Source organism: Vigna unguiculata, chromosome 10 (genome assembly GCF_037176805.1).
Source record: "Vigna unguiculata cultivar grain cowpea cultivar isolate G323 ecotype 2 chromosome 10, ASM3717680v1, whole genome shotgun sequence".
In the NCBI taxonomy this organism is placed as follows: Eukaryota; Viridiplantae; Streptophyta; class Magnoliopsida; order Fabales; family Fabaceae; genus Vigna; species Vigna unguiculata.
The window spans coordinates 52,923,614-52,944,000 of record NC_140801.1 but is presented as its reverse complement, the minus strand read 5'-3'; the positions used below and the strand labels follow the sequence as shown (position 1 = coordinate 52,944,000).

Sequence of the window (20,387 nt, the reverse complement as noted above, 5' to 3'; positions counted from 1 at the left end):
ATTTAATTATAATAATTAAATCATCCAGTTTACTGTCAACTCCCTTAACTCCAGACCTATTTATTTTTAGCATTTTTTTTATTTCTTATTTTTAATTACAAATTTTATAATTTATAATTTTTTAATGAAATAGTTGTAGAAGGAACATTGAAACTTATTTAATTGTTTGTTTTCTCTTATAATAATAATAATTGTTTTTGTGTCAGTGGAGTGCATGTTGGGTGGGACTGACCTTAGTACTTTGAGGAATCATGGAATTAGAATTGGAGCCATCAAGAAACCCATTCTGCAACAAACAACACCGTTTATTGATTTTCATCCAAATGTAAAATGATTTTTTTATTTATCTTTTTTCTTCTATCCAAATAAAATCTGGTTAGAATGGTTGTTCCATAAATATATCCATCATGGACAAAAATTCATGAGTCATCCAGACAGAGCCTATCAAGTCCTACTTGATAAGGATTATTTTGAGAAGATGAATGGGGTCCAACATATCTATAACAACAGTGACAGTACCCTCAATTATTTGAATGTGATGAGAGTATATTATATTCCAAAATATTAGATTGAGTGTATTTTTGGGGATTGACTATAAAATATGAATCAGCAGTTGCCATATAAATGAGAATCTAGCATTACAGTGGTTTTATTAATTGTGATGAACTCAAGCACTGTGAAAGTGTCAGTGAAGGGATTTATGGGTTGCAGGTATTAATGGAAACAATATGACCTCATCTAAAGTTATTCTCACCTCATTTTACCCAATAAAAATACTCCGTTTAAAATTTAATTGACATCAATGGCATCTGCAGGTACACCAATGAAAATATAACTTACTATAAAATAAATACTATGGGGTCCAGTGAACAGAAACAAAACCATGCTGAACTATATTCATTCTCAATCTGGTGATGAATTTACAAATGTATACTGTTTTTCCACCCTCTTTAAGTGGGAAAAATGACATGAAGATGAAAGGAAACACGATATTGACAGCTTAAAAAGAGAGAAAAGATGGAGAAGTTACCGAAAGGTTAAAGCCCTAAAACTAGCACGTCAAAAACACTCCAGAGAAGAGATGATCTTTAGTCTCTTTCTCTTGAAGTAACATTGCTTAGAAAGAAATGGGAGGAGGAAAAAAGCCAAAACAAGTATGGAAAAAAAAGAAGAAGAAGATGGTAGACCCTTACAATAGATAACAACCCTATGTATGATCAGCTTTAAAAGAAATTAACTTATTGGCTTTGCGAGTCAGATGTAAATAAGAGTCTATTGATGAAGGGTGAGATAGCTGCAAGCAATGCCTTCGGACACTCTTCATGGGGTAAATGGCCACATCCAGATACGGCAACCAATCTCTGCACGTATAATGGTCAGAAAAGCGTTAGAAATTTTAATCGTGTGCGATAATAAACCTAGTTTTTTGCTCTGTCCATTTTATACTCCTAATTTTCACCCTTAGTACATACAGTATTTTCAAGTTTTGCAGAGAATTTATAAGATGGTATACTTACAGAATTTACAAGTTTTGAGGCCATAGCTTGACATGATTTTAAAGAAACAAGGGAATCCTCAGAACCTGCAATGACTAACACTGGAATGTCTTCTACAGCTTGTAATAATGATTCGGCGTTCTTAGTTGAAAGGATGGTTTCGGATGACAATTTACCAATCTCATGAAGTGCCTCATCCCATCCTTCTACAAATAGTGGAGCCTAAACAAAAAAAAAAATGTTACATATAAGACTAGTTGATACGTTTCTGAATCTAGAAAAAATTCTCAAAAAAATATAAAGAAACATAGGAAAAAAGGATAATGTGAACAAGTTGCAGACTATATTGTAATATCATGTTAACGATGCTCAATAAAATTTGATTCCAAAACATCCAGTCATGCTCCCTCAGAAAAAATGAAAAAGGTATTCAATATAAGCATAAAACTAAAATCATTATAAAAAATTTGTGATAGCTCATTAATATTTATACAGCATTCGTTTCATAGAGTTTATTTCAATTCACAAATTGAAGCTCAAAATACTTAGCATTTCTTATTTATATCATGCAAATAAAGCTTAAAGTACAGACATACCTTGTAGAGGGTCAAAACTTCTTGTGTCATTTTGGTAGGATCATACCAAGCACGCCGATTCACCACTTGAGTGATTTCTGTTCTTAGGAGAGGGCGAACCAAATGCTTCTTTCCAAGTGAGGTATGCAGAAGAATTCTTGCAAAGGATGGAACCACTTCCCTGGACAAGCTGACATTTAGCAATACAACTCCTTTCACATCAACCTGGATGGACACAAAACAGATCAAACCTCAAGACAACGAATTGTGAATTATGTACATCAATTATTGCAAATCGACAATGCTTAATTAAAACATGTATTGACGAAGACTCAATATGTATGTGATTGCACATACCATTAGAAAAATATAAAGACGGAGCTACCAGAAAAGCACATCATATTGTTGCTGAATTTACAAACCCACATAGCAATTTACATTTAAACACTAAACATCATACTCTGACCATTCAAAATCACTAAGCTAGGTACTTGCAAAAAATCAAGAAGAAGAAATACACACATTGAAATAGTTCAGTGATGATTTATTTTTTTGTGCAGCCATAAGGGCAAGCAATCCTCCATCATCATGCCCAATTAACACCACTGAAGAAAATCCGATCTCCGAACAGAATGATAAAAGCAGGTCGACCTGAAAATATCAAATATTCAGTTGCAGATGGAACATGGATTAAAAAATGAAAACTAACAATGGTTACACAGAAGTTCTGGTAGTGAATATAAATTCCAAGCGGAAATGGGCAACCTAAATTAACAGCTATACAACTTTCGATTTGGCCTTGGAAATAAGAAATTGACTCCATATAGGAATGGGTAGCCTTTGGATATAACCCCATATACACAACGTGTATTTCATGTTTAATCTAATCAAAACAAGGAACAAGAAAATAATAATATTTTTTAAGACAATTTGCATAAATGGCAAATATTACTCACCTGAGTTTCAAGCTTATAAGGATTAGGCAACTCTTTTTCCTCCCAGTCCTCCCTGCGAGGCCTTGAACTTAATCCCCAACCAGGCCTATCGAATGCAGCAACTGAGCAATTACTCTGCCGAGCTAAAGATCCCATCACATGCCTCCAAGAGAAGACACCTCCACCAAACCCATGAATTAAAACAAGACCTAATTGGCCAACATTCTTTGCATTTTTGTCCAGAGATTGAAAATCTAATTTATTAGTTTCATCTTCACAAATACCATCCAGGTAAAAGACGGGGACATCTTCAGAAATAATCGAAGTTATAGGACCATCCAATAGAGGAACATGTAGGGATGGGCCGTGGAATTGATTGCTATAGCTCCTGTACAATTGTGGCTGGATATTTGGAGATGTACTTATAAAATGTTTATTAGGTTTTGCCAACCCAGTAACCATTGCTGAAGTAATGCGGCTAGAATTTGACTCAATACAGGACATTGAAGACAACGAATGTGGAAGTGAACCAGGTAAGCTTAGCTTGTAATGCAGAGTAAGTCCTTGGCATGTAATGAATAAGCTGTCCGAGTTTGCAAGTAATCTGACAAGCAGTTCTTCATCACGAGTAGTCCCAAAAGGTCTTCGCCTTGTTTCATAGTCACTTTTGGGGGTTCTCCCAACAGAAGGAGTGGGAGATCGTGGGACCTTTGGATAGCCAGAGAAAACATTTTTGCACGATAAAACCTGTTTGATTAAACAGAAAGCAATAAGAGCACTTTAAAGATGTGCATTAACAAAGTGAAATAAAATTAAAAAGTCACTAATATAAGTCCTGTTGATTCAATGATTTTTTTTGGAGACGTCAAGCCTTTATGTCAATACCACAGGTGATTTTGGTGTTATTTTATAATGAAAATGGATTTTCAAATCGGATCAATAAAGGTCAGCATAAAAAATTGATGTAAGTTATATCAAGCTGAATCTCCACTTTTGATAGAAAAACAACATAAAAAGCATATATGGAACTATTACTAAGTTTACAAATTTTCTTTGAAGAAGGTTTGTAGTATCGTTTGATTCAAAATAACTTAAAACCAGAGAAATAACACATGCACTAGCCTATGAAATTAAAGAAACAAAAGAATAGAAAGGTATTTTAAGCTTACAGCTTCAGGGTCAACTCGATGAAACAAGAGCTTTCTGCGTGCTCTGCAGCTGGTTCTGTAAGCAACCACAGTATGGCCAAGGGCAAACACGACTGATGAAAGAAACAAGACAGGCATTCCCCATGGCTTCTTCAAATGAAGTTTCTGCTTCCTGAAGGAAACCGAAGCCTCCGCTTCGATATGTGAATTTACAGTGAATACACAAGCTTTGACCGAAAGGAGAACAATTGACAGAAAGGAACACAGAGTCACAGTTCCAAGGTAAGGACCGTGTGAGAGAGCAGGACCATCACAAACGGAATAAACACCTGCAAAATCATCAGGAAAAAACAAACCCAACATGAGAACTGTACTACTCAGCATGCACAAATTATATAAACCCATCGTATAAACACTCAAAACAAATATAGAGAAACTTTATCCAAAAGGGAGACAAAAAAATGTAACCGCGGAATTTCGAACAAACATAAACTCTATGATTTGAAGCAGAGCAACTGAACATAATAGTTCAAATTAATAAAACTAATAAAAGTTGAATTAGAACAATACAAACTAGATGATTCAGAACAATTAATGCCATGAAGAACAAAAGTATTACAATGTAATAATTAATATTAACATTCCACAAGTTAGAATGACGCGTACAGAGAATGATAAGCGATCTTATGACCGAAACGAGCGGAATGTCCATCAAGGAACTGTTGAAAGCGTAACGGTGAAAATGTTCCTTGAAGCTGAAACACTTGACACAGGTGAAGTTCGAGATCAAAAAGCACGGCACCAAAACGTCAACCACCGCCACAACCACCGGCAGCGACGTGACCGCCAACGACGCCACCAATGCCACCACGAAGAAAACCGTCCGAACGCACCGCCGAAGCTTCTCGAAGAAGCATTGCCCTCCCTTCGCCATTTCCGCCGGAGAAACACGCAGCCCGTAACGGCCGTAACGACCTCTCCTCGCGGTTAGTTACGATCGTCGCAACAGATTCGTCAGTGAGTCAGTGAGTCAGTCAGTCAGAAAGAAAATAACATTAAGATCTAGCGCGTGCGGCTCCCTATCTAACGCGAACAACACTACGCTCTCCGCCGGCGCCGGAGCCATTTCCGGCGGCGGGGAAATCGAGGAGAGGAATTTCAACGTCGCCGGAAATGTTTCCCGACGGAAAACACGGCGGAGAAGAACGCCATTGACAACGGAGGCTGATGGCTAGGGTTCCGTGGGAACAACGCCCTCTCCGATTTTTCTCCAAACGGTTTTGAATGCTCTCCCTTCTCTTCTTCCCTATCTTATTTTCTCTTCAGTTTTTCTTCCCTCTCTCTTCTGCTTTTCTCTGTCGCTCTGTTTATTATTGTTTTTTTTAATTTATTTATTCCTCCTTGTCTTTTCGTTGTTTCTGTAACATTTAAATATTTAAATGTAAGTATGAATATGATGAAATTAAAAAATAGGAATATAAATTCATTTTGGTAGAAACGTTTGCATTTGGTGGGTGACCAAGAGTCACTAGATACTAGCATTGTTGCCAGATCACAAATCGTTCCTTAAATTAATAGTAATAACAAAAAAATGTAATATAATAATTTGAATAACCCACGTAACATTTTTCCTTTGATAACTTCAAATTAATACTAAAATGTATTTTTAGAAAAAAATTTAACATGATGGAGATGAAGATTTTGAAGCATTGATTATGCATGTAAGAGTGTGGAGTGATATGAATAGGGGCGGCGTAACGGTTAGGGTGCAGAATTATTTGGTGCGCACAGAGACAGAGTAAAGAGTTCTCTGTTCATGTTTGTGTTTTGTGTTGCGATGTGGTCGGACCGAGAATTCAAACACTTTGGTCCGGTCACTATCTCCACCGAGGCCCCACACACCACACCCTGTTCCTTTCTTTGCTAACTGCTACCTGTTACAATCATTTTTCCATTTATTCTTTTTTATCTTACCATAATTATATACTTTTTCATTTTTTTTCTAAATTTCCTACTTTTTCTTCTTCTAAAAGCATCGTTTTTTTTTTCACGTTAATCAGATACCTAAACCAAACAAAGATAAACGCGTCTTTTAACTATAAATTCTAGAATGCTATATATCAAGTTAGCACAAGTTCATTTTTATAAATTTTTAAAATTTACACTATTTTGATAATTTAAAAAGTATATATATTACCATTTTTTGTGCTTTTGCCTCCTTCCCTCCCTCCACTAACATGCAGGCACTTTAATTTGTTGCCACTTATGATTGATGCCAAATAACTAATGAAAAATGATGTGAGAGTAGCATTAGTTTGAAGGTTGAGAAAAGCACATCACATTCACATAGATAGACATAGGGTGTAGCAAGTACCAAGATATGCAGTACAACCTAGTCTGGCAATGGGGACATTCAATAAAGTTTTTTTTTTTTCCTTCACCGATAATTAATTTTAGGTCCATTTACGGAAATGGAACAAAACGGGGCTGTTACTTTCCCATTTTGGTTGCCCAAAAAAACGTCACGGGTGATTCTTCTTCTTACACTGCTATCTTCCCCATGTGCTTTCTGATGTTTCAACAACACTGCCATCTCCAAAGAATTCACCCCTTTTTTCCACAAACACTGTTCCAGACAGAACGGATTCTCCAACTGTTTTAAATGTCAATGTGACACACAGGAGGCAAATCAAAAGCTGGGATGAGAGTGACATTTTTAATTGTTTCCTTTACATTTAACTCTTAAATAATACATTCCTACCAGAAAATAATTACTGTCACTTTTGCAGAATGCATTTATATGATTTCAGTATATGGTTTTAGAGATCAGAATTAATTCTGAAGGCTATCTAAACATGCATTCAATCAATAATGTACTTTTAATTTTTAATCAAAATTTTCAACTCACACATTTAGCTGAAAAGTTACACACTGTAGCTTAAGAAAAATAGCTTGGGAAAAGCAAATCAATATAATATAAACATGTTGCATGGTAAAAAACCAAATCCTTAGTGATGTGTCGGAACTCTAAACATTTTGTACAAATTCACATATGATATTTGTCGCCCTTGTCTGTTTCTTTTACCTTATTTGTTGACACGAAGATCCAATGAGTAATGACATACAGTTTTTCGGTTGAAACAAGCAACAACTGAAGAATCTCTTTTCTCCTTTTTCCTATGTGTTCACACAGTAGTTATAAGTTGGCAGAATCTTGAGACACCCTTTTTCTGCTGTGTACTAAAGCCAGTGAGAGAGTGGTAAGTTTGGCTAATTTACCACAATGGAAACAAAATCCGTGACAGATACGAATCCAACACGAATGGTTGCTTGAAATTTTCATTATAAGTTAATTGAATTGTGGAGTGGTGTGTATGAAGTGGAGTCACTTCAGCTATTATGGAGTAAACTTTATCTCAAGCATGCTGCAGTTTGCAGATAAGGAGTGCCATATTCTGAATGGTGTTTCATTTTTTTATTGTTGTTTTGATTTGTCGCTTATTATGTTTTCTTCTTACATTATTGGAGATTAATGATACGTACTTGGATTCTCTTCTGTCATTGATTGTTTTCTATATAGACCACATTGGACTTTTTCACTGTCAAGAGAAAAAATGAACGGTGTTAGCCAATTGGACACTAAAATCCACCACTCCTCTTAATCACACATGACTAAAGTGTAATCAGTGCTCACCTTTTAAAAAGTTGATTCCAAATATTGATTATACGGTAACCAATGCAAATTAGAAAGTTTCATTTTTACTCAATCATCAATACAAATACGTCATAACCAGTCTTCTGATAATAAGGATACTTAGTATCAGTATTTGACAATTATGAAGTCACACTTTCTCAATCATCCAACAGGTAAAAATACAGAATTTCATAAAATGACACTATCAACTGGTGTATTTCTTTTCCTCCTCCAACATTTTCATTCAAATCTTAGGCATATAAATGAGTTATGTATACATATAATCTAATGATATTGGATATGTAGTGATTGTTGATCTGTACTAATCTCTCTTTTAAACGTGGACAACCAAAGTGAGCTGTTTGATATTCATTTGTAAACTCTAGTAGCTCCTGTCATTTATCAACAAAAAATGCTTACCTATAACAACTCATTATTAGTATTGTACCGTAGTAATAACATATCTTATGGACTCCCTTCATATATATACACAAAAAATTCATGTTTTTTCCAATTCTGGAATTTGGGCACCTAATAGAATTTTCCATTGATGCATGGTGGTGAAAACACAAGAAAACACCTTGTCTGTTTTTCTTAATGTAGAAACAAAGATAACCTTAAACTTTTGCATTTCAATATTAACTAACTAATATCTGTGAGGTATTTTATCAAACATGTAGAAGTCTAGAATGCAGGTAAGTTGTACCTGGAGTACTTTGTGTTGTGTGGTCCCTTAATTTGGTTCAGCTTTGCAACCATCAACTGCTATGAAATATCCCCACCAGAGCAGTTCCCCAAGGCACATCTACCTCTTTGGACTGTTGCATTTTGGACTCAGTATAATGTTGAAATATTCTTCCTAATACACATTCAATAAATAATGTAATTCCAAAACAGATCCAGCTTTTTCTTGTGCATAGAATAGAACAATAATAATGACTGATACAACTAACTTTCTGGATTGTGTTTGTCATGATACTTTGATTGTTTAAGCTTACAAGAATGGAGCATAAATCAATGGCACTAAAGAAGAAAAAGATGAATTCCAAAATTAACTCTTCCAAAAATTCTATACTACCCCACCTAGTTCTACAAGAAAGTCCAAAGCCTAGAGCAACTACTCATCGGGGTTGAAAAATGGGAATTCTTTTTCTAAAAGATGACCTTTTTTTCTTTCTTTTGTTCCCAAATTTCCACCCATTAGATTCATGCATTATCTGTTCTATAAAATAAAATTAAAAAAAAAAAAACGAAAAATCAGAAGAATTTGTTTAATTTAAGAAAGTCTAGAAATTGACTAGTATAATTTAGTTAATTTAAAATATATTAATTAATTACCATGATTAATAAATTTAAGTTTATGTAAATATTATGCTGAATAGTTATTTGATTATTTTAAATAATAGTTCATTTTTTGTTTTATTATAAATTATATAAATATAATATTAATAAAATATGGTTTAATAATTTTCTTTCGGGTGATAAACAAACAAAATTATCATTGATTCAATAAATGTATAAATCTAATAATGCAGTGAACTATTTGTGGAGTGAACTCATTGACCCAGTAGCCCGAAGAGAGTGGAATGGAAGAGGCCTCACGGGTTCTGAGGCACAATATATGTTGGGCTTTGAGCCATGAAGTCAGACGAAAATGGTCCATTATGATAGGTGGATAGACAATAATCAGTTTGATTCGATTATGATGTGAATAGACTTTATTAAGTTTAAATTTTGTTTAAGTTTAAAATATTTTATTAATTTTTTTGTTAAAATTTATTTTACATACTAAATATTTTAAAAAATATATTTTAATTTTTTTTTCAACAAGTAGGTAACATGATAGTTATTTTATTTTGTTATTTTTTATTTCTATTTGCGTATTAAAAAATATAAAGTATTAAATGAAGTTATGATTAATGTAAAACAATTTTTTTCTTTTTGTATTGTGTTCTCAAAGACCATATACATCTCGTAAACATGTCCTCTATTTTTTTTTGCACACAATCCAAATTACGCTTCATACTTCCAAACTAAGATGTTATAGATATTCGTCTCTCGAAAGTCAAAAGGAGTTGTATAAGCAGAAAATACTACTCTCTCAAGTTAGCATAATGCATTAGATAATATTAAGTAATAATGAAATAAAATTAATTTAGTTTTTGTATTGTGTTATTTATTTCATATTTATAAACTTTTATATGGATAAACACGTTGACTTAATTACCTTAATTAACTTTGTCTACCCATATGTTAATATGTTTTAGCTTTTATCTTAATTTGATCTCATTTGTCAATGTTAAAGAAGTAACTAATATGTTAATATGCTTTACTTTGACCTTAACTTAATCTCATTTATTAATATTAAAGAAGTAATCGATATGGTGTCGTTCCGACCAAGTACATTTAGGTTGGATACATCTTATTTCAAGTGGTCAAAATATACTTTAACATATGTAGTACACTAATCCCTGAGAGTTAACATGACATGTTAAAGTCTCTGTGTTGTCACCATAATATCAGTTTCATTTGGCTCATCATGTACAAAGAAAATTTGTATTTATTTGGTTGTCTCATTCTATAGGTAATAGTAGCCCGAGCCTTGCGAAACGCAACGACGAAGAGAATTAATTAATTAGTGTCACGTTTACAAAGATAAATGTCACATGGGAGAGTCCAATGATCGTAATTTCCGACAAATATCTTCAAATCTAATGGTTGAGATCGAATAAATAAAAAATGAAGAGTCACGAAAATCCATAAATATATTAAAAATATGTTAAAAACAAAAAATATTATAACGTGTCACCTAAATTAAAAAACAATTTAATTATAAAATACAATGTGTTTATAGTTCCATACATAATCATAAAACATATTTTATTATAAAATCATATTTAAAAAAAAAACACACCGGGTTACCTAAATTAATAAAATATCACTTTCAAAAAAAATGTGGTTTACCACTATATTGGAAAGAAATGGAAGACGATTAATTTTGAAAATCATTGACTTCTATTTTTTTTTTCTTTCCTTATATATAATTAAAAAATAAAACGTGTATAATATACTGAAAATTAACATCTTTCGTTGTCATTTTGCTTACTACCAAACATGTAAAATTGATTCTATTTTTTTAAACTAACTATCTTTCAGTTTACAGATCTAAGAGTGTTACTACACAGTTAAATTTGTAAAATGGAATAAATTTAAAAATAAATTACAATCCAATGAAAAACCTATGGTGAAATCTATTTTTTTATGATGAATTTATGAATCACGTAAAAAAGTATATTTTTATATAATAGTTGTTCAATTAAAAGCCTTAAATTTCCTGCATTTATTTCATTTTTAGAATGCATTTATTTCATTTTTAGAACTGATATCATAAATTGTTTTTAACTGTCACGTTTCTACTACAGTAGTGAGAAAATAATATCATATTCATCTTTCATTAGAATTGAATTGAAGTACTTTATAGAACCGGTGACTACATATTAATTATGATTTTACTAATTTACACATTTTGTAGAGCATCCGATCCTTTTCTTACAATTTATGTCCTTCTTGATTACACATGGGGCATTAATCTTGCTTGATATGTGGAGATGATTCTTCATGATATACAAGCCCTAATGAGTTTTAGGCCTTCTGCTACTCTCATCACAAAAGTCAGTCCGTTCTAAGTGAGACTAACTAACTCCTTAGAGTGTCAGGATGAAGAATCCTTACCAAATTACATAGATGAGGCACCACTATGAATTCCTACTAACAGGAATCATGGAATTACGTCCCGACCACTGAAGCACGACCAAGAGGCCTCACCTAGAGACTCATGGATTTACGTACTGACCTCATACCAATCATATTCAAACAACCAAGTAACATTTACCATACACATAAACCTCATGTCAGTCCTTTATAACCAATCCTCATTCATATTCAATTTTGAATCCATGCCAACTTGTCCTTCCCAAACCATGAGTGTAAAATTGTATGTCATAATAATACCATGCCACTTAGATTACCAACCATCTCATTTGTTTCACATGCCAAGACTATACCAAGTTCATCATTCACAACCCATGAATCACTTCACTAATATATAGTCATTTATCTCATGCTTTTAATAATAACACTTAAATCTCAAGCAAGAACCAACCATCCAAGAAACAATCAAAATAATTAAGCACTCATGCCGGACTTTTCGCTCAAACTTAAATTTCAAAATTCGAATTTAAATCCTTTTTGAATATATTTTTAGTTATTAAAATATAGCATATATAAAATTATGAGAAACTAAATAAGATCAATTTGTTTAAAAGAAGTGAATAAAAACCAATTTTAATTTTTAAAATATGAATAAATTTATTTTAAATTTAAAGAACTTAAGCTTCATTTAGTTAATTTTAAATTAGCAATCAAATTTGCACGTAAGAGTTAGAGATGTGATGTTTTATAACTTTCTCACTAGTTTTGCAGTTATGAAATATTGTATTGATACTCACAGTACATAATGGGCCCATTTTCGACCGACTTGGGCTTTGTTTTAAGAGTATTTGTGGACTATCTATCTTTTTCAAATATGTTTTTCCAAATTAAAAAGAATTTTTTTTTATGAATATCAATTTTAAAAAAATAAAACGAAACCAATTAGGCCTAAAATTTTCTATTTATTTAATTTCGTTTAGCTATTTTAAAATTCTCAACTTAGTTCAACTTTTTCTAAAACTAAAATTAATATAGTTTATTATGTAAAATTTATATTTAGAAAGTTAAATCACTATTTGTAATTTTGGATTCGTCATTTGTCCTCATTTTAGATGATAAATAATTTTTTAGATTAAAAAACATGATAGTAAAATAAAAATATATAAAATATATAAAGTTAAAACGTATGATGTTGAATGGAAAGAATAAAAATAACAGTGGGCCATTAAATAGTGGGCCAGTCCCACATGTGTTTCAGACTTTGTTTTATTTGGACAAAAGCCCAACTTGTTGTCAGCACAATGTGCTATTTCTACTTTTTCATCAATGCTTGTGTCAAAACAATTCTTTTTTTTTGTTCTTTTCTTTTTATATTAAAATGGATATTTTACAAAATATCTATTTAAAAGTAAAAAAAATGAAATTTTATGGGATATTTTGGAGCATATTCCTTTTTTATTGGAGGATATTCATTTCAAAATGAATCGGTGAAATTCTTTTATACAATTAAAAGTAAATAGTTAAATGTTTTTTATCATTATATAATTACATTTGATATATGAATGTGCTTAGAGAGATATGTAATTTAATTATCTTCATAATTATCTCAACAATAATACGTAATTAGAAAAGAAAACAAATGTACAAGCACCTATGTCATTTTTTTTAAGCCATTTATAAAGTTAAATTATCTGACTTATTATCATGGTTATTTAAATTTTTTTAAATTGTATATGCGTTTAAAAATACAAGTACCAATATCATTTTTTCTAATATTGATAAAAAAATGATAACATATTATAGCATAATCACTTTTCAACTATAGCTCCTGAAACCCTCTCTCAATGTTCCAATTTTTTTTTGCAAATTATATTTTTAATGTGACATTGCAATATAGATAAAATTCCAATGTTTTGGCATTTTATTTAAACATATTCCGTAAGGATGTTGTGAACATTAAACGTAGAAGTTAATTCTTAATTTTGTCAGGTTGTGAGAATTTCGATACTCAACAACGCAATTAAAAACCAGCAATTAAAACCTGCACGGAATCCATACCCTTTGACTTTGACCACTCCTATTTTCAAATGTAACACATTTTTTAATTACCTCATTAGAGGCGGTTGTAATAATGTTATTATTATTTTTAATTTATATAAATATTTTGAATCTACTGAAATAATTTTAACATATTAAAATATAGAGTTAATTAAAGTATTTACTTCCTGAAATTTGACTCAAAACTAAAATTCATTTTTTTTTACAAAATTTTGATATATTTTGGTCTTTAAATTTTAAAAATAAATAAATATAATCTTTAATCAATTTACGTTCACTTTTAGTTTAGGTATCAAACGTATTTTATGTTAATATTGAAATTATTTATACCATTTAACACCTTCTCAATTTAATATTAATTAAAAAATATATTTGACACATCATAAAAAATTAACGTAATTAAGTCAAAAGAATATATTCATTTATTTTAAAAATTTAGAAACTAAAATATATGAATTTTTATTCATCAACAAATTTTAATTTTAAATTAAAGTTAAGAAACTAAAAAAAATTTACCAATAGGAAAAAAAAAAGAAATCTCTCTGACATGATGATGCAGAATCACTTTGTTTCAGTTATTCTTTGTCGCACTTAAAAAACTAACACAGTTTCTTAATGTTAAATTTGGCGCGGTAACATAGGACGTGTTTGTTTATGAACATTATTTGGTCTTACTCCTATCATCGTGGAAGAACGAAGAACGAAGAACAAGGACACACCAACCTTAAACTTCATACAGAATAATAACGTGTTTCAACAACAAACACTCTGAAAAAAAAAAGATACCAAATTGTATTGTAATTGTAGTTGTTGTGTTGTAGTTTTCGAATAAAATGAGAAGCATGCGAATAATTTCATAAATGTGTCATATTCAAAGAAGGTCCAAAATTCCACCGTTCATTTGGTGAATGAAAGTTTATGTATGAATATTTAAACTTTTTAGAGCAATTATTGTTTTGTGAAAATTTGCCACAACTTGGACATGGTTGCGGTGCAAAAACAGAGCACTTTTTGTTTGTTTAGAAGTCGTAGATTTTGATGAACCGTGAGTTATGACAGTGGTTCACGTTCAAAGCTTTTGAATCGCACATGTTATTTTCAGCATCTAGAAACATTGTAAAGTGTGGATGTCAAAAATATCTTAGGGTAATTTGGTCATCGAGAAAATAAAAAGGTTAAATTTTTAAACCCTAATTCTATTCAACATTTTTTTTTGACCATCTTGCGTAACTCATTCATTGGTAGTTCTTACCACCACATTTAAATAATTATTTAATGTTTATGACCCATATAACTTATTTTAAATAGAGATAAATAATAATGCTTATACAAAAATAAAGGATTGAAAGTTATTATTTTTCTTCTTATTATTATTAATACTTTAACAGTTTTTTTTAAGTCGTTACTTAACTATTCCCATTTAAGGACAGAGTTTTAATTTAAGTTTTTAATCATTATTTTTAAATTAGTACTAGTGAATGATTAATTAATTTTTTATAATTGAACATTAATTACTAACCAAGATTTCATGTATTTTCATTAGATTTTATCTAAAACAATAAAGTAGCATTCATTTATCATACATCCATTTATTATTAGAGCATTTACAATACAAAGGTTCTATAAAACAAGCTTCTAAGTTATTTTATTTTACTTTAAACAATTAAAAATTTTAATTCTTAAGAATTATCATTTTTATGAATATTTATTTACATTTCATATTTTAATAAAAAAATAATTATTTAATTATTAAATATAATTTTTTATTCTAAAATCTTATTATATAATATTTAGTACTTAATTTCTGACTCAGCTAAAAGAGGGGATTTCGATTGACTTACAAACCCTAGTTATATTGTTACCTAATGTGGTATTTTTGTTTATAATTTTTTGTCGTCGTCTTCAACCCTTGAAGGGTTTTGATTGCTACTGTGAGCTATAAAGGTAAGATATTTGCTTTTCCTTCTTCTCCCTTTTTTGAACACGATATTCTCTCCCATCTGCACCCAACTTCACCCACCAACCCACCTTATCTCTCTCTTCCTCTTCTTCATCACAGCTTCTCTCTCTTGAATTACCAGTTTCCATTGCTCGTTCTTCAAGAGAGAGAGAACCACACTCGCATCAATGGCCACCTTTGTTCAAACCAAGGGTCTTCTCTCTCTCCCCACCAACCCCAAATCCAGGGCTTCTCTTTCCCGTCATCTGAACCCTTCTCACGGCCTCAAGAACCGTTTTTTATCTCTGAATCCCAAACCCATCTGCGCCCCTTCTCTCTCCGTCGCCAAATTTCAACCCCTCGGCTCCAAACCCAAAAATTTATTCATCTGCCGGGCCGAGGCGGCCGCCGCCGCAGATGGGCCGGCCCAGCCCGCCTTCGAAGAGGTCGAGGCTGAGAAGCCGAAACTATTGGGCATCGAGATCACCACCTTGAAGAAAATCATCCCTTTGGGTTTGATGTTCTTTTGCATCCTTTTTAATTACACGATTCTCAGAGACACCAAGGATGTCCTTGTTGTCACTGCTAGAGGGAGCAGTGCGGAGATTATTCCGTTTCTGAAGACTTGGGTGAACCTTCCCATGGCCGTTGGGTTTATGTTGTTGTACACCAAGTTGGCCAATGTTTTGTCTAAGCAAGCTCTTTTCTACTCCGTGATTCTTCCCTTCATTGGTTTTTTTGGGGCTTTTGGGTTTGTACTGTACCCTCTCAGCAACTATATTCACCCCGAGGCGTTTGCGGATAAGCTTCTCAACATCCTCGGACCAAGGTTCCTTGGCCCCCTTGCGATCATGAGAATTTGGAGTTTCTGTTTGTTCTATGTCATGGCTGAGTTGTGGGGGAGTGTCGTCATTTCCGTGCTCTTTTGGGGATTTGCTAACCAGGTAAATGATTCTGTTCTGTAACTGAGTTTTTGGTTTGATTCTTTGATGATGTGTGATGGTGTCCGGTTATGATTTTTTTCTTATTCTGTTGTCATAAGCATGCATGCATGCATGATATGGCATCTTGATTGTCTTTGTTGGATATTCCGTGTAGTTCTTGATCCTGGGTGGATGCAATTTAGATATGGTTAATTTATTTTCTTCAGATTTGTATGTATGGTTTATTGACTTGGCTGTTATATTGTACATCTGTTGATCGTTGAGAGATAGATGGAAACATGTTATGTTTATTCTATTTTAAGGATGAGTCATTGTTTAATATTCTGCGACATGCATGTTCCATCCTTTAGTAAGTTGAGTGTTTGGAACTGTAGATGGCAGTTGCTGTTCCATTTTGAAAATATGGTAAATTAGTTTATAATTTCGCATAACTAAAATGTCAATGAATGTAATGGTGAAAACTATTCAAAGTAACTTCAGCTTGGACATGACTACGGACTTAAACACAATGGTATCTTCTGAAAGTCAGTCTCGGTTTCTCTATTTTTATTATGTTGAATGTATTGGCTTCTTTAGCTGAATTGAAAGCATTTGTCCAATGACTTGGTTAGTGGATGTTTGTTAATGTGTTGTTTATTTGCATTTTAGCATAATTTAGTCATTCATTTGTTCTATTCTTGGACGATCGGATTTTTCCACAATCTCTTATTCATTCAAAGTTGAGTGTAGGACTGTGAAGTCCACATGCTTCTAGTAAAACAGCAATGATGATTGTTAGATTCTTGCTTCATTTGCGATACCATGGGTAAACTCTTACCCAATTAGCATGCTATAATGTGAAGGCATGGCCGGGTTAAATGTTGATTACTTGAATACACTTCTTTCTTCTCCAATTTTATTTGACCCATGATAAAGTGGATCTATTATATAAGTTATAATGAATAGATTTACATGGTTTATGCATTTCTTCTTCTTCTGCAGATAACTACTGTTGAGGAAGCGAAACGATTCTATCCATTGTTTGGACTCGGGGCCAACATAGCCCTTATTTTCTCTGGGAGGACTGTGAAATACTTTTCTAACCTGAGGCAGAATTTGGGTCCTGGAGTTGATGGTTGGGCCATCTCTCTAAAAGCAATGATGAGTATAGTTGTGGGTATGGGGTTTGCAATCTGTTTCCTGTACTGGTGGGTGAATACCTATGTTCCTCTTCCTACACGTAGCAAGAAGAAGAAGGTAATTTGTTGTTTCCTTTTAACTACCTATAGTTTTTAATAGATGTTTTTATGTGAAAAATATAATTTTTAATATAATATTTAAATGAGGCATCATTTCTGACTTTCTGTTTTGTTGGTGTACATCTTCACCTTTGTTCTTTTGTTTTGAATTTTTTATGATACAAATGCACATTCTGGCTTTTTGATTCAAGTTTTCTGGTATTTGAAGTCAGTTAACCAACATTTTACCTTACTATGACTTTTTACAGGAGAAGCCAAAAATGGGTACAATGGAGAGTTTGAAGTTCTTGGTGTCTTCCAAGTACATCAGAGATCTTGCTACTTTAGTGGTTGCTTATGGAATCAGCATCAATCTTGTTGAGGTTACTTGGAAGTCTAAGCTCAAAGCTCAAGTAACGAACCCAAACATTTTCTTTGTATTATTTTTTATTTTATAACTGGCTATTTCACATTGTACCCTTTTTTGCTTACAAACTTGTATAAACTGCAGTTTCCTAGCCCCAACGAGTACTCTTCTTTTATGGGTGACTTCTCCACTGCAACTGGAATTGCCACATTCACAATGATGCTTGTGAGCCAGTTTATATTTGACAAATATGGATGGGGAGTGGCTGCCACAATCACCCCTACAGTGCTGCTTTTGACAGGAGTTGGTTTCTTTTCTCTGTTATTGTTCGGTGGCCCACTTGCACCTAGTCTTGCACAGTTTGGAATGACTCCACTTCTAGCAGCTGTATATGTAGGTGCTTTGCAGAACATATTCAGCAAGAGTGCCAAGTACAGTTTGTTTGATCCCTGCAAAGAAATGGCCTACATTCCATTGGATGAGGATACCAAGGTTCGATTGTTATACTTTTCTCTCTCCATCATATTTACACTAAATTGATGATTTGAAACTTTCAAAGATCTGTAACTGTGCCAAGTTCTTTTAAACTGTTATTACAATTCTTGTTGCCATATCTACTTCTACTGAATTTGCTGTGCATCCCTCACTGCAGGTTAAAGGAAAGGCAGCCATTGATGTTGTGTGTAACCCATTGGGGAAATCTGGAGGTGCCCTTATTCAGCAATTTATGATCTTAAGTTTTGGGTCACTTGCAAATTCAACCCCATACCTAGGAGGAGTGCTTTTGCTGATTGTTTCAGCCTGGTTAGCAGCAGCCAAATCGTTGGACACCCAGTTTACTGCATTGCGTAAAGAGGAAGAACTGGAGAAAGAGCTGGAAAGAGCGGCCGCCGTTAAGATACCAGTGGTGGCTGAGAATGACGGTGGAAATGGTTCTCTTGCAACCGGTGCACCCTTAAATCCAGCCTCCGGTGACTCCTCAAGTAGTCCATCTGAAGCTTCATCTCCTCGCAATATTTGAAAAATGTGCTTCCTTCTGTGAAAATTGTCCCACAGAATTGAGCAACAAGTAGAGCTCTTTTGAGAGCAGTGTTAGGTGAAACTATTTGTTGTAGGTTTATATACAAGTCTCTTATAGAATAAGCTTGCTAGCTACTTTCTCAAGTCACATAAATTTTTTGTCCTCTTAGATCAGATGAATTTCTTCAATTGTTATCATGGTTTACTGTTTAGTGAACCGCATTTGTTTTCCATGAAAGATAGAAGTTCGTTTCAGTGTTATATGTAATATGTATTTCTCTCTTTCTTGTATTCCCTTCATTGTGTTTTTGGTGATAAGGATCATCAAGCACTTGGTGTGGGCTTGGTTTTGGGCTTCATGAGTTGTTTGCAGCCCACCAATGGTCACGCCAAGGTATAACAATTTGTCTTGGAAAAGGAAACAATAAACCCTACCTGTTCCTAAAGGTTTGGGGGGTGTTCTTCGTAAGTATATTATTGTCTTGAGGCTGTATAAGTAATTAAAATAAACATGTTCACCCCAAACTATCAAATTCATTCAGTTAATATGTATTCAATTCAATATCAGTTTCGGTTTTGTCCTTATCAAACATTTTGATATGTGCAATCTTAAACAAGAAACTTAATTTTATTAACTTGTAGATTGTCCAATCCTAAAACATTTTAGAATCTTCCAATCAGAAATCTTCTTTACAAGACCTCATGGAAATATACTTTTTTACCTTTTCTGATGGTTAATGAAGATTGGAATAAAACATGAAGTTGTAGGAACAGAAACTCCAATTTAGTATTACTCAAAAATAGAGTTTGAGTGAGCCAGATCAAACAAAACAATTAATACAACAAGGGGACCAGTTTAACATGGGCTACAGTTTCACGTGTCTGCTTCAAAACTGACAAGAATGATCACAAGCTAGGTCCTTACTCTGTGGTGCCATACAACCACTTTGGATTCTCTTTTGTTTTTTTCCTCTTCTATTTCACTTTTAACATCGTATTTCCATTGTTACTCTTTCATTTATTAATCTCTTAGGTAGTTATATCCATATTAACGGTCAAAGAAAGAAAGAAAATTTGTTAATAGCATCAGAGATTGATTACATTTCGAATTCATTAGGACCTAAATAGCTAAATACTGCATTAAAAAGTAAAATATAAAAGTTGATGTACAGTTTTGTCAAATGACTATAGTATTATATAATCTTTCTTCTGTGGGAAATATACACATTATACCTAAATGAGTTGGATTTAAATGGGCTATATTTCTTCCCTTGGTCCATAGT

The 20,387-nt window shown here is 32.8% G+C and overlaps 2 protein-coding genes and 1 long non-coding RNA gene across 3 annotated transcripts; 1 reads left to right on the top strand and 2 right to left on the bottom strand.

Moving 5' to 3' along the window:
• Positions 1–872: 872 nt before the first annotated feature.
• LOC114167192 (uncharacterized) lies at positions 873–5,527 on the bottom strand. Its single transcript, XM_028052199.2, has 7 exons — positions 4,821–5,527; positions 4,176–4,483; positions 3,028–3,753; positions 2,594–2,722; positions 2,093–2,296; positions 1,518–1,718; positions 873–1,361 (listed from the first exon to the last, which is right to left on the bottom strand). The coding sequence occupies exons 1-7, from the start codon at positions 5,086–5,088 to the stop codon at positions 1,239–1,241; spliced, it is 1,959 nt and encodes a 652-aa protein (XP_027908000.1). The 5' UTR covers positions 5,089–5,527; the 3' UTR covers positions 873–1,238.
• A 665-nt stretch (positions 5,528–6,192) lies between these two features.
• Positions 6,193–9,020, bottom strand: LOC114165035 (uncharacterized). The gene is made up of 3 exons (XR_014984986.1): positions 8,555–9,020; positions 7,240–7,753; positions 6,193–6,807 (listed from the first exon to the last, which is right to left on the bottom strand). It is a non-coding gene; the product is annotated as an uncharacterized LOC114165035 (long non-coding RNA).
• A 6,550-nt stretch (positions 9,021–15,570) lies between these two features.
• On the top strand, positions 15,571–19,365 carry LOC114166676 (plastidic ATP/ADP-transporter-like). The gene is made up of 5 exons (XM_028051440.2): positions 15,571–16,500; positions 17,482–17,736; positions 17,987–18,130; positions 18,229–18,576; positions 18,737–19,365. The coding sequence occupies exons 1-5, from the start codon at positions 15,745–15,747 to the stop codon at positions 19,103–19,105; spliced, it is 1,872 nt and encodes a 623-aa protein (XP_027907241.1). The 5' UTR covers positions 15,571–15,744; the 3' UTR covers positions 19,106–19,365.
• The last annotated feature ends 1,022 nt before the right edge of the window (positions 19,366–20,387 follow it).

Excerpts from the sequence above, each read along its gene's own strand:
- LOC114167192 (XM_028052199.2), bottom strand. The coding sequence starts at position 5,088 with ATGGCGAAGGGAGGGCAATGCTTCTTCGAGAAGCTTCGGCGGTGCGTT. Across the intron at positions 2,723-3,027 it reads CTTATAAGCTTGAAACTCAG|GTCGACCTGCTTTTATCATT; the intron begins GTGAGTAATATT and ends TGATATTTTCAG. Across the intron at positions 1,362-1,517 it reads CCTCAAAACTTGTAAATTCT|AGATTGGTTGCCGTATCTGG; the intron begins GTAAGTATACCA and ends TTATACGTGCAG.
- LOC114166676 (XM_028051440.2), top strand. The coding sequence starts at position 15,745 with ATGGCCACCTTTGTTCAAACCAAGGGTCTTCTCTCTCTCCCCACCAAC. Across the intron at positions 16,501-17,481 it reads TTTGGGGATTTGCTAACCAG|ATAACTACTGTTGAGGAAGC; the intron begins GTAAATGATTCT and ends CTTCTTCTGCAG. Across the intron at positions 17,737-17,986 it reads CACGTAGCAAGAAGAAGAAG|GAGAAGCCAAAAATGGGTAC; the intron begins GTAATTTGTTGT and ends GACTTTTTACAG.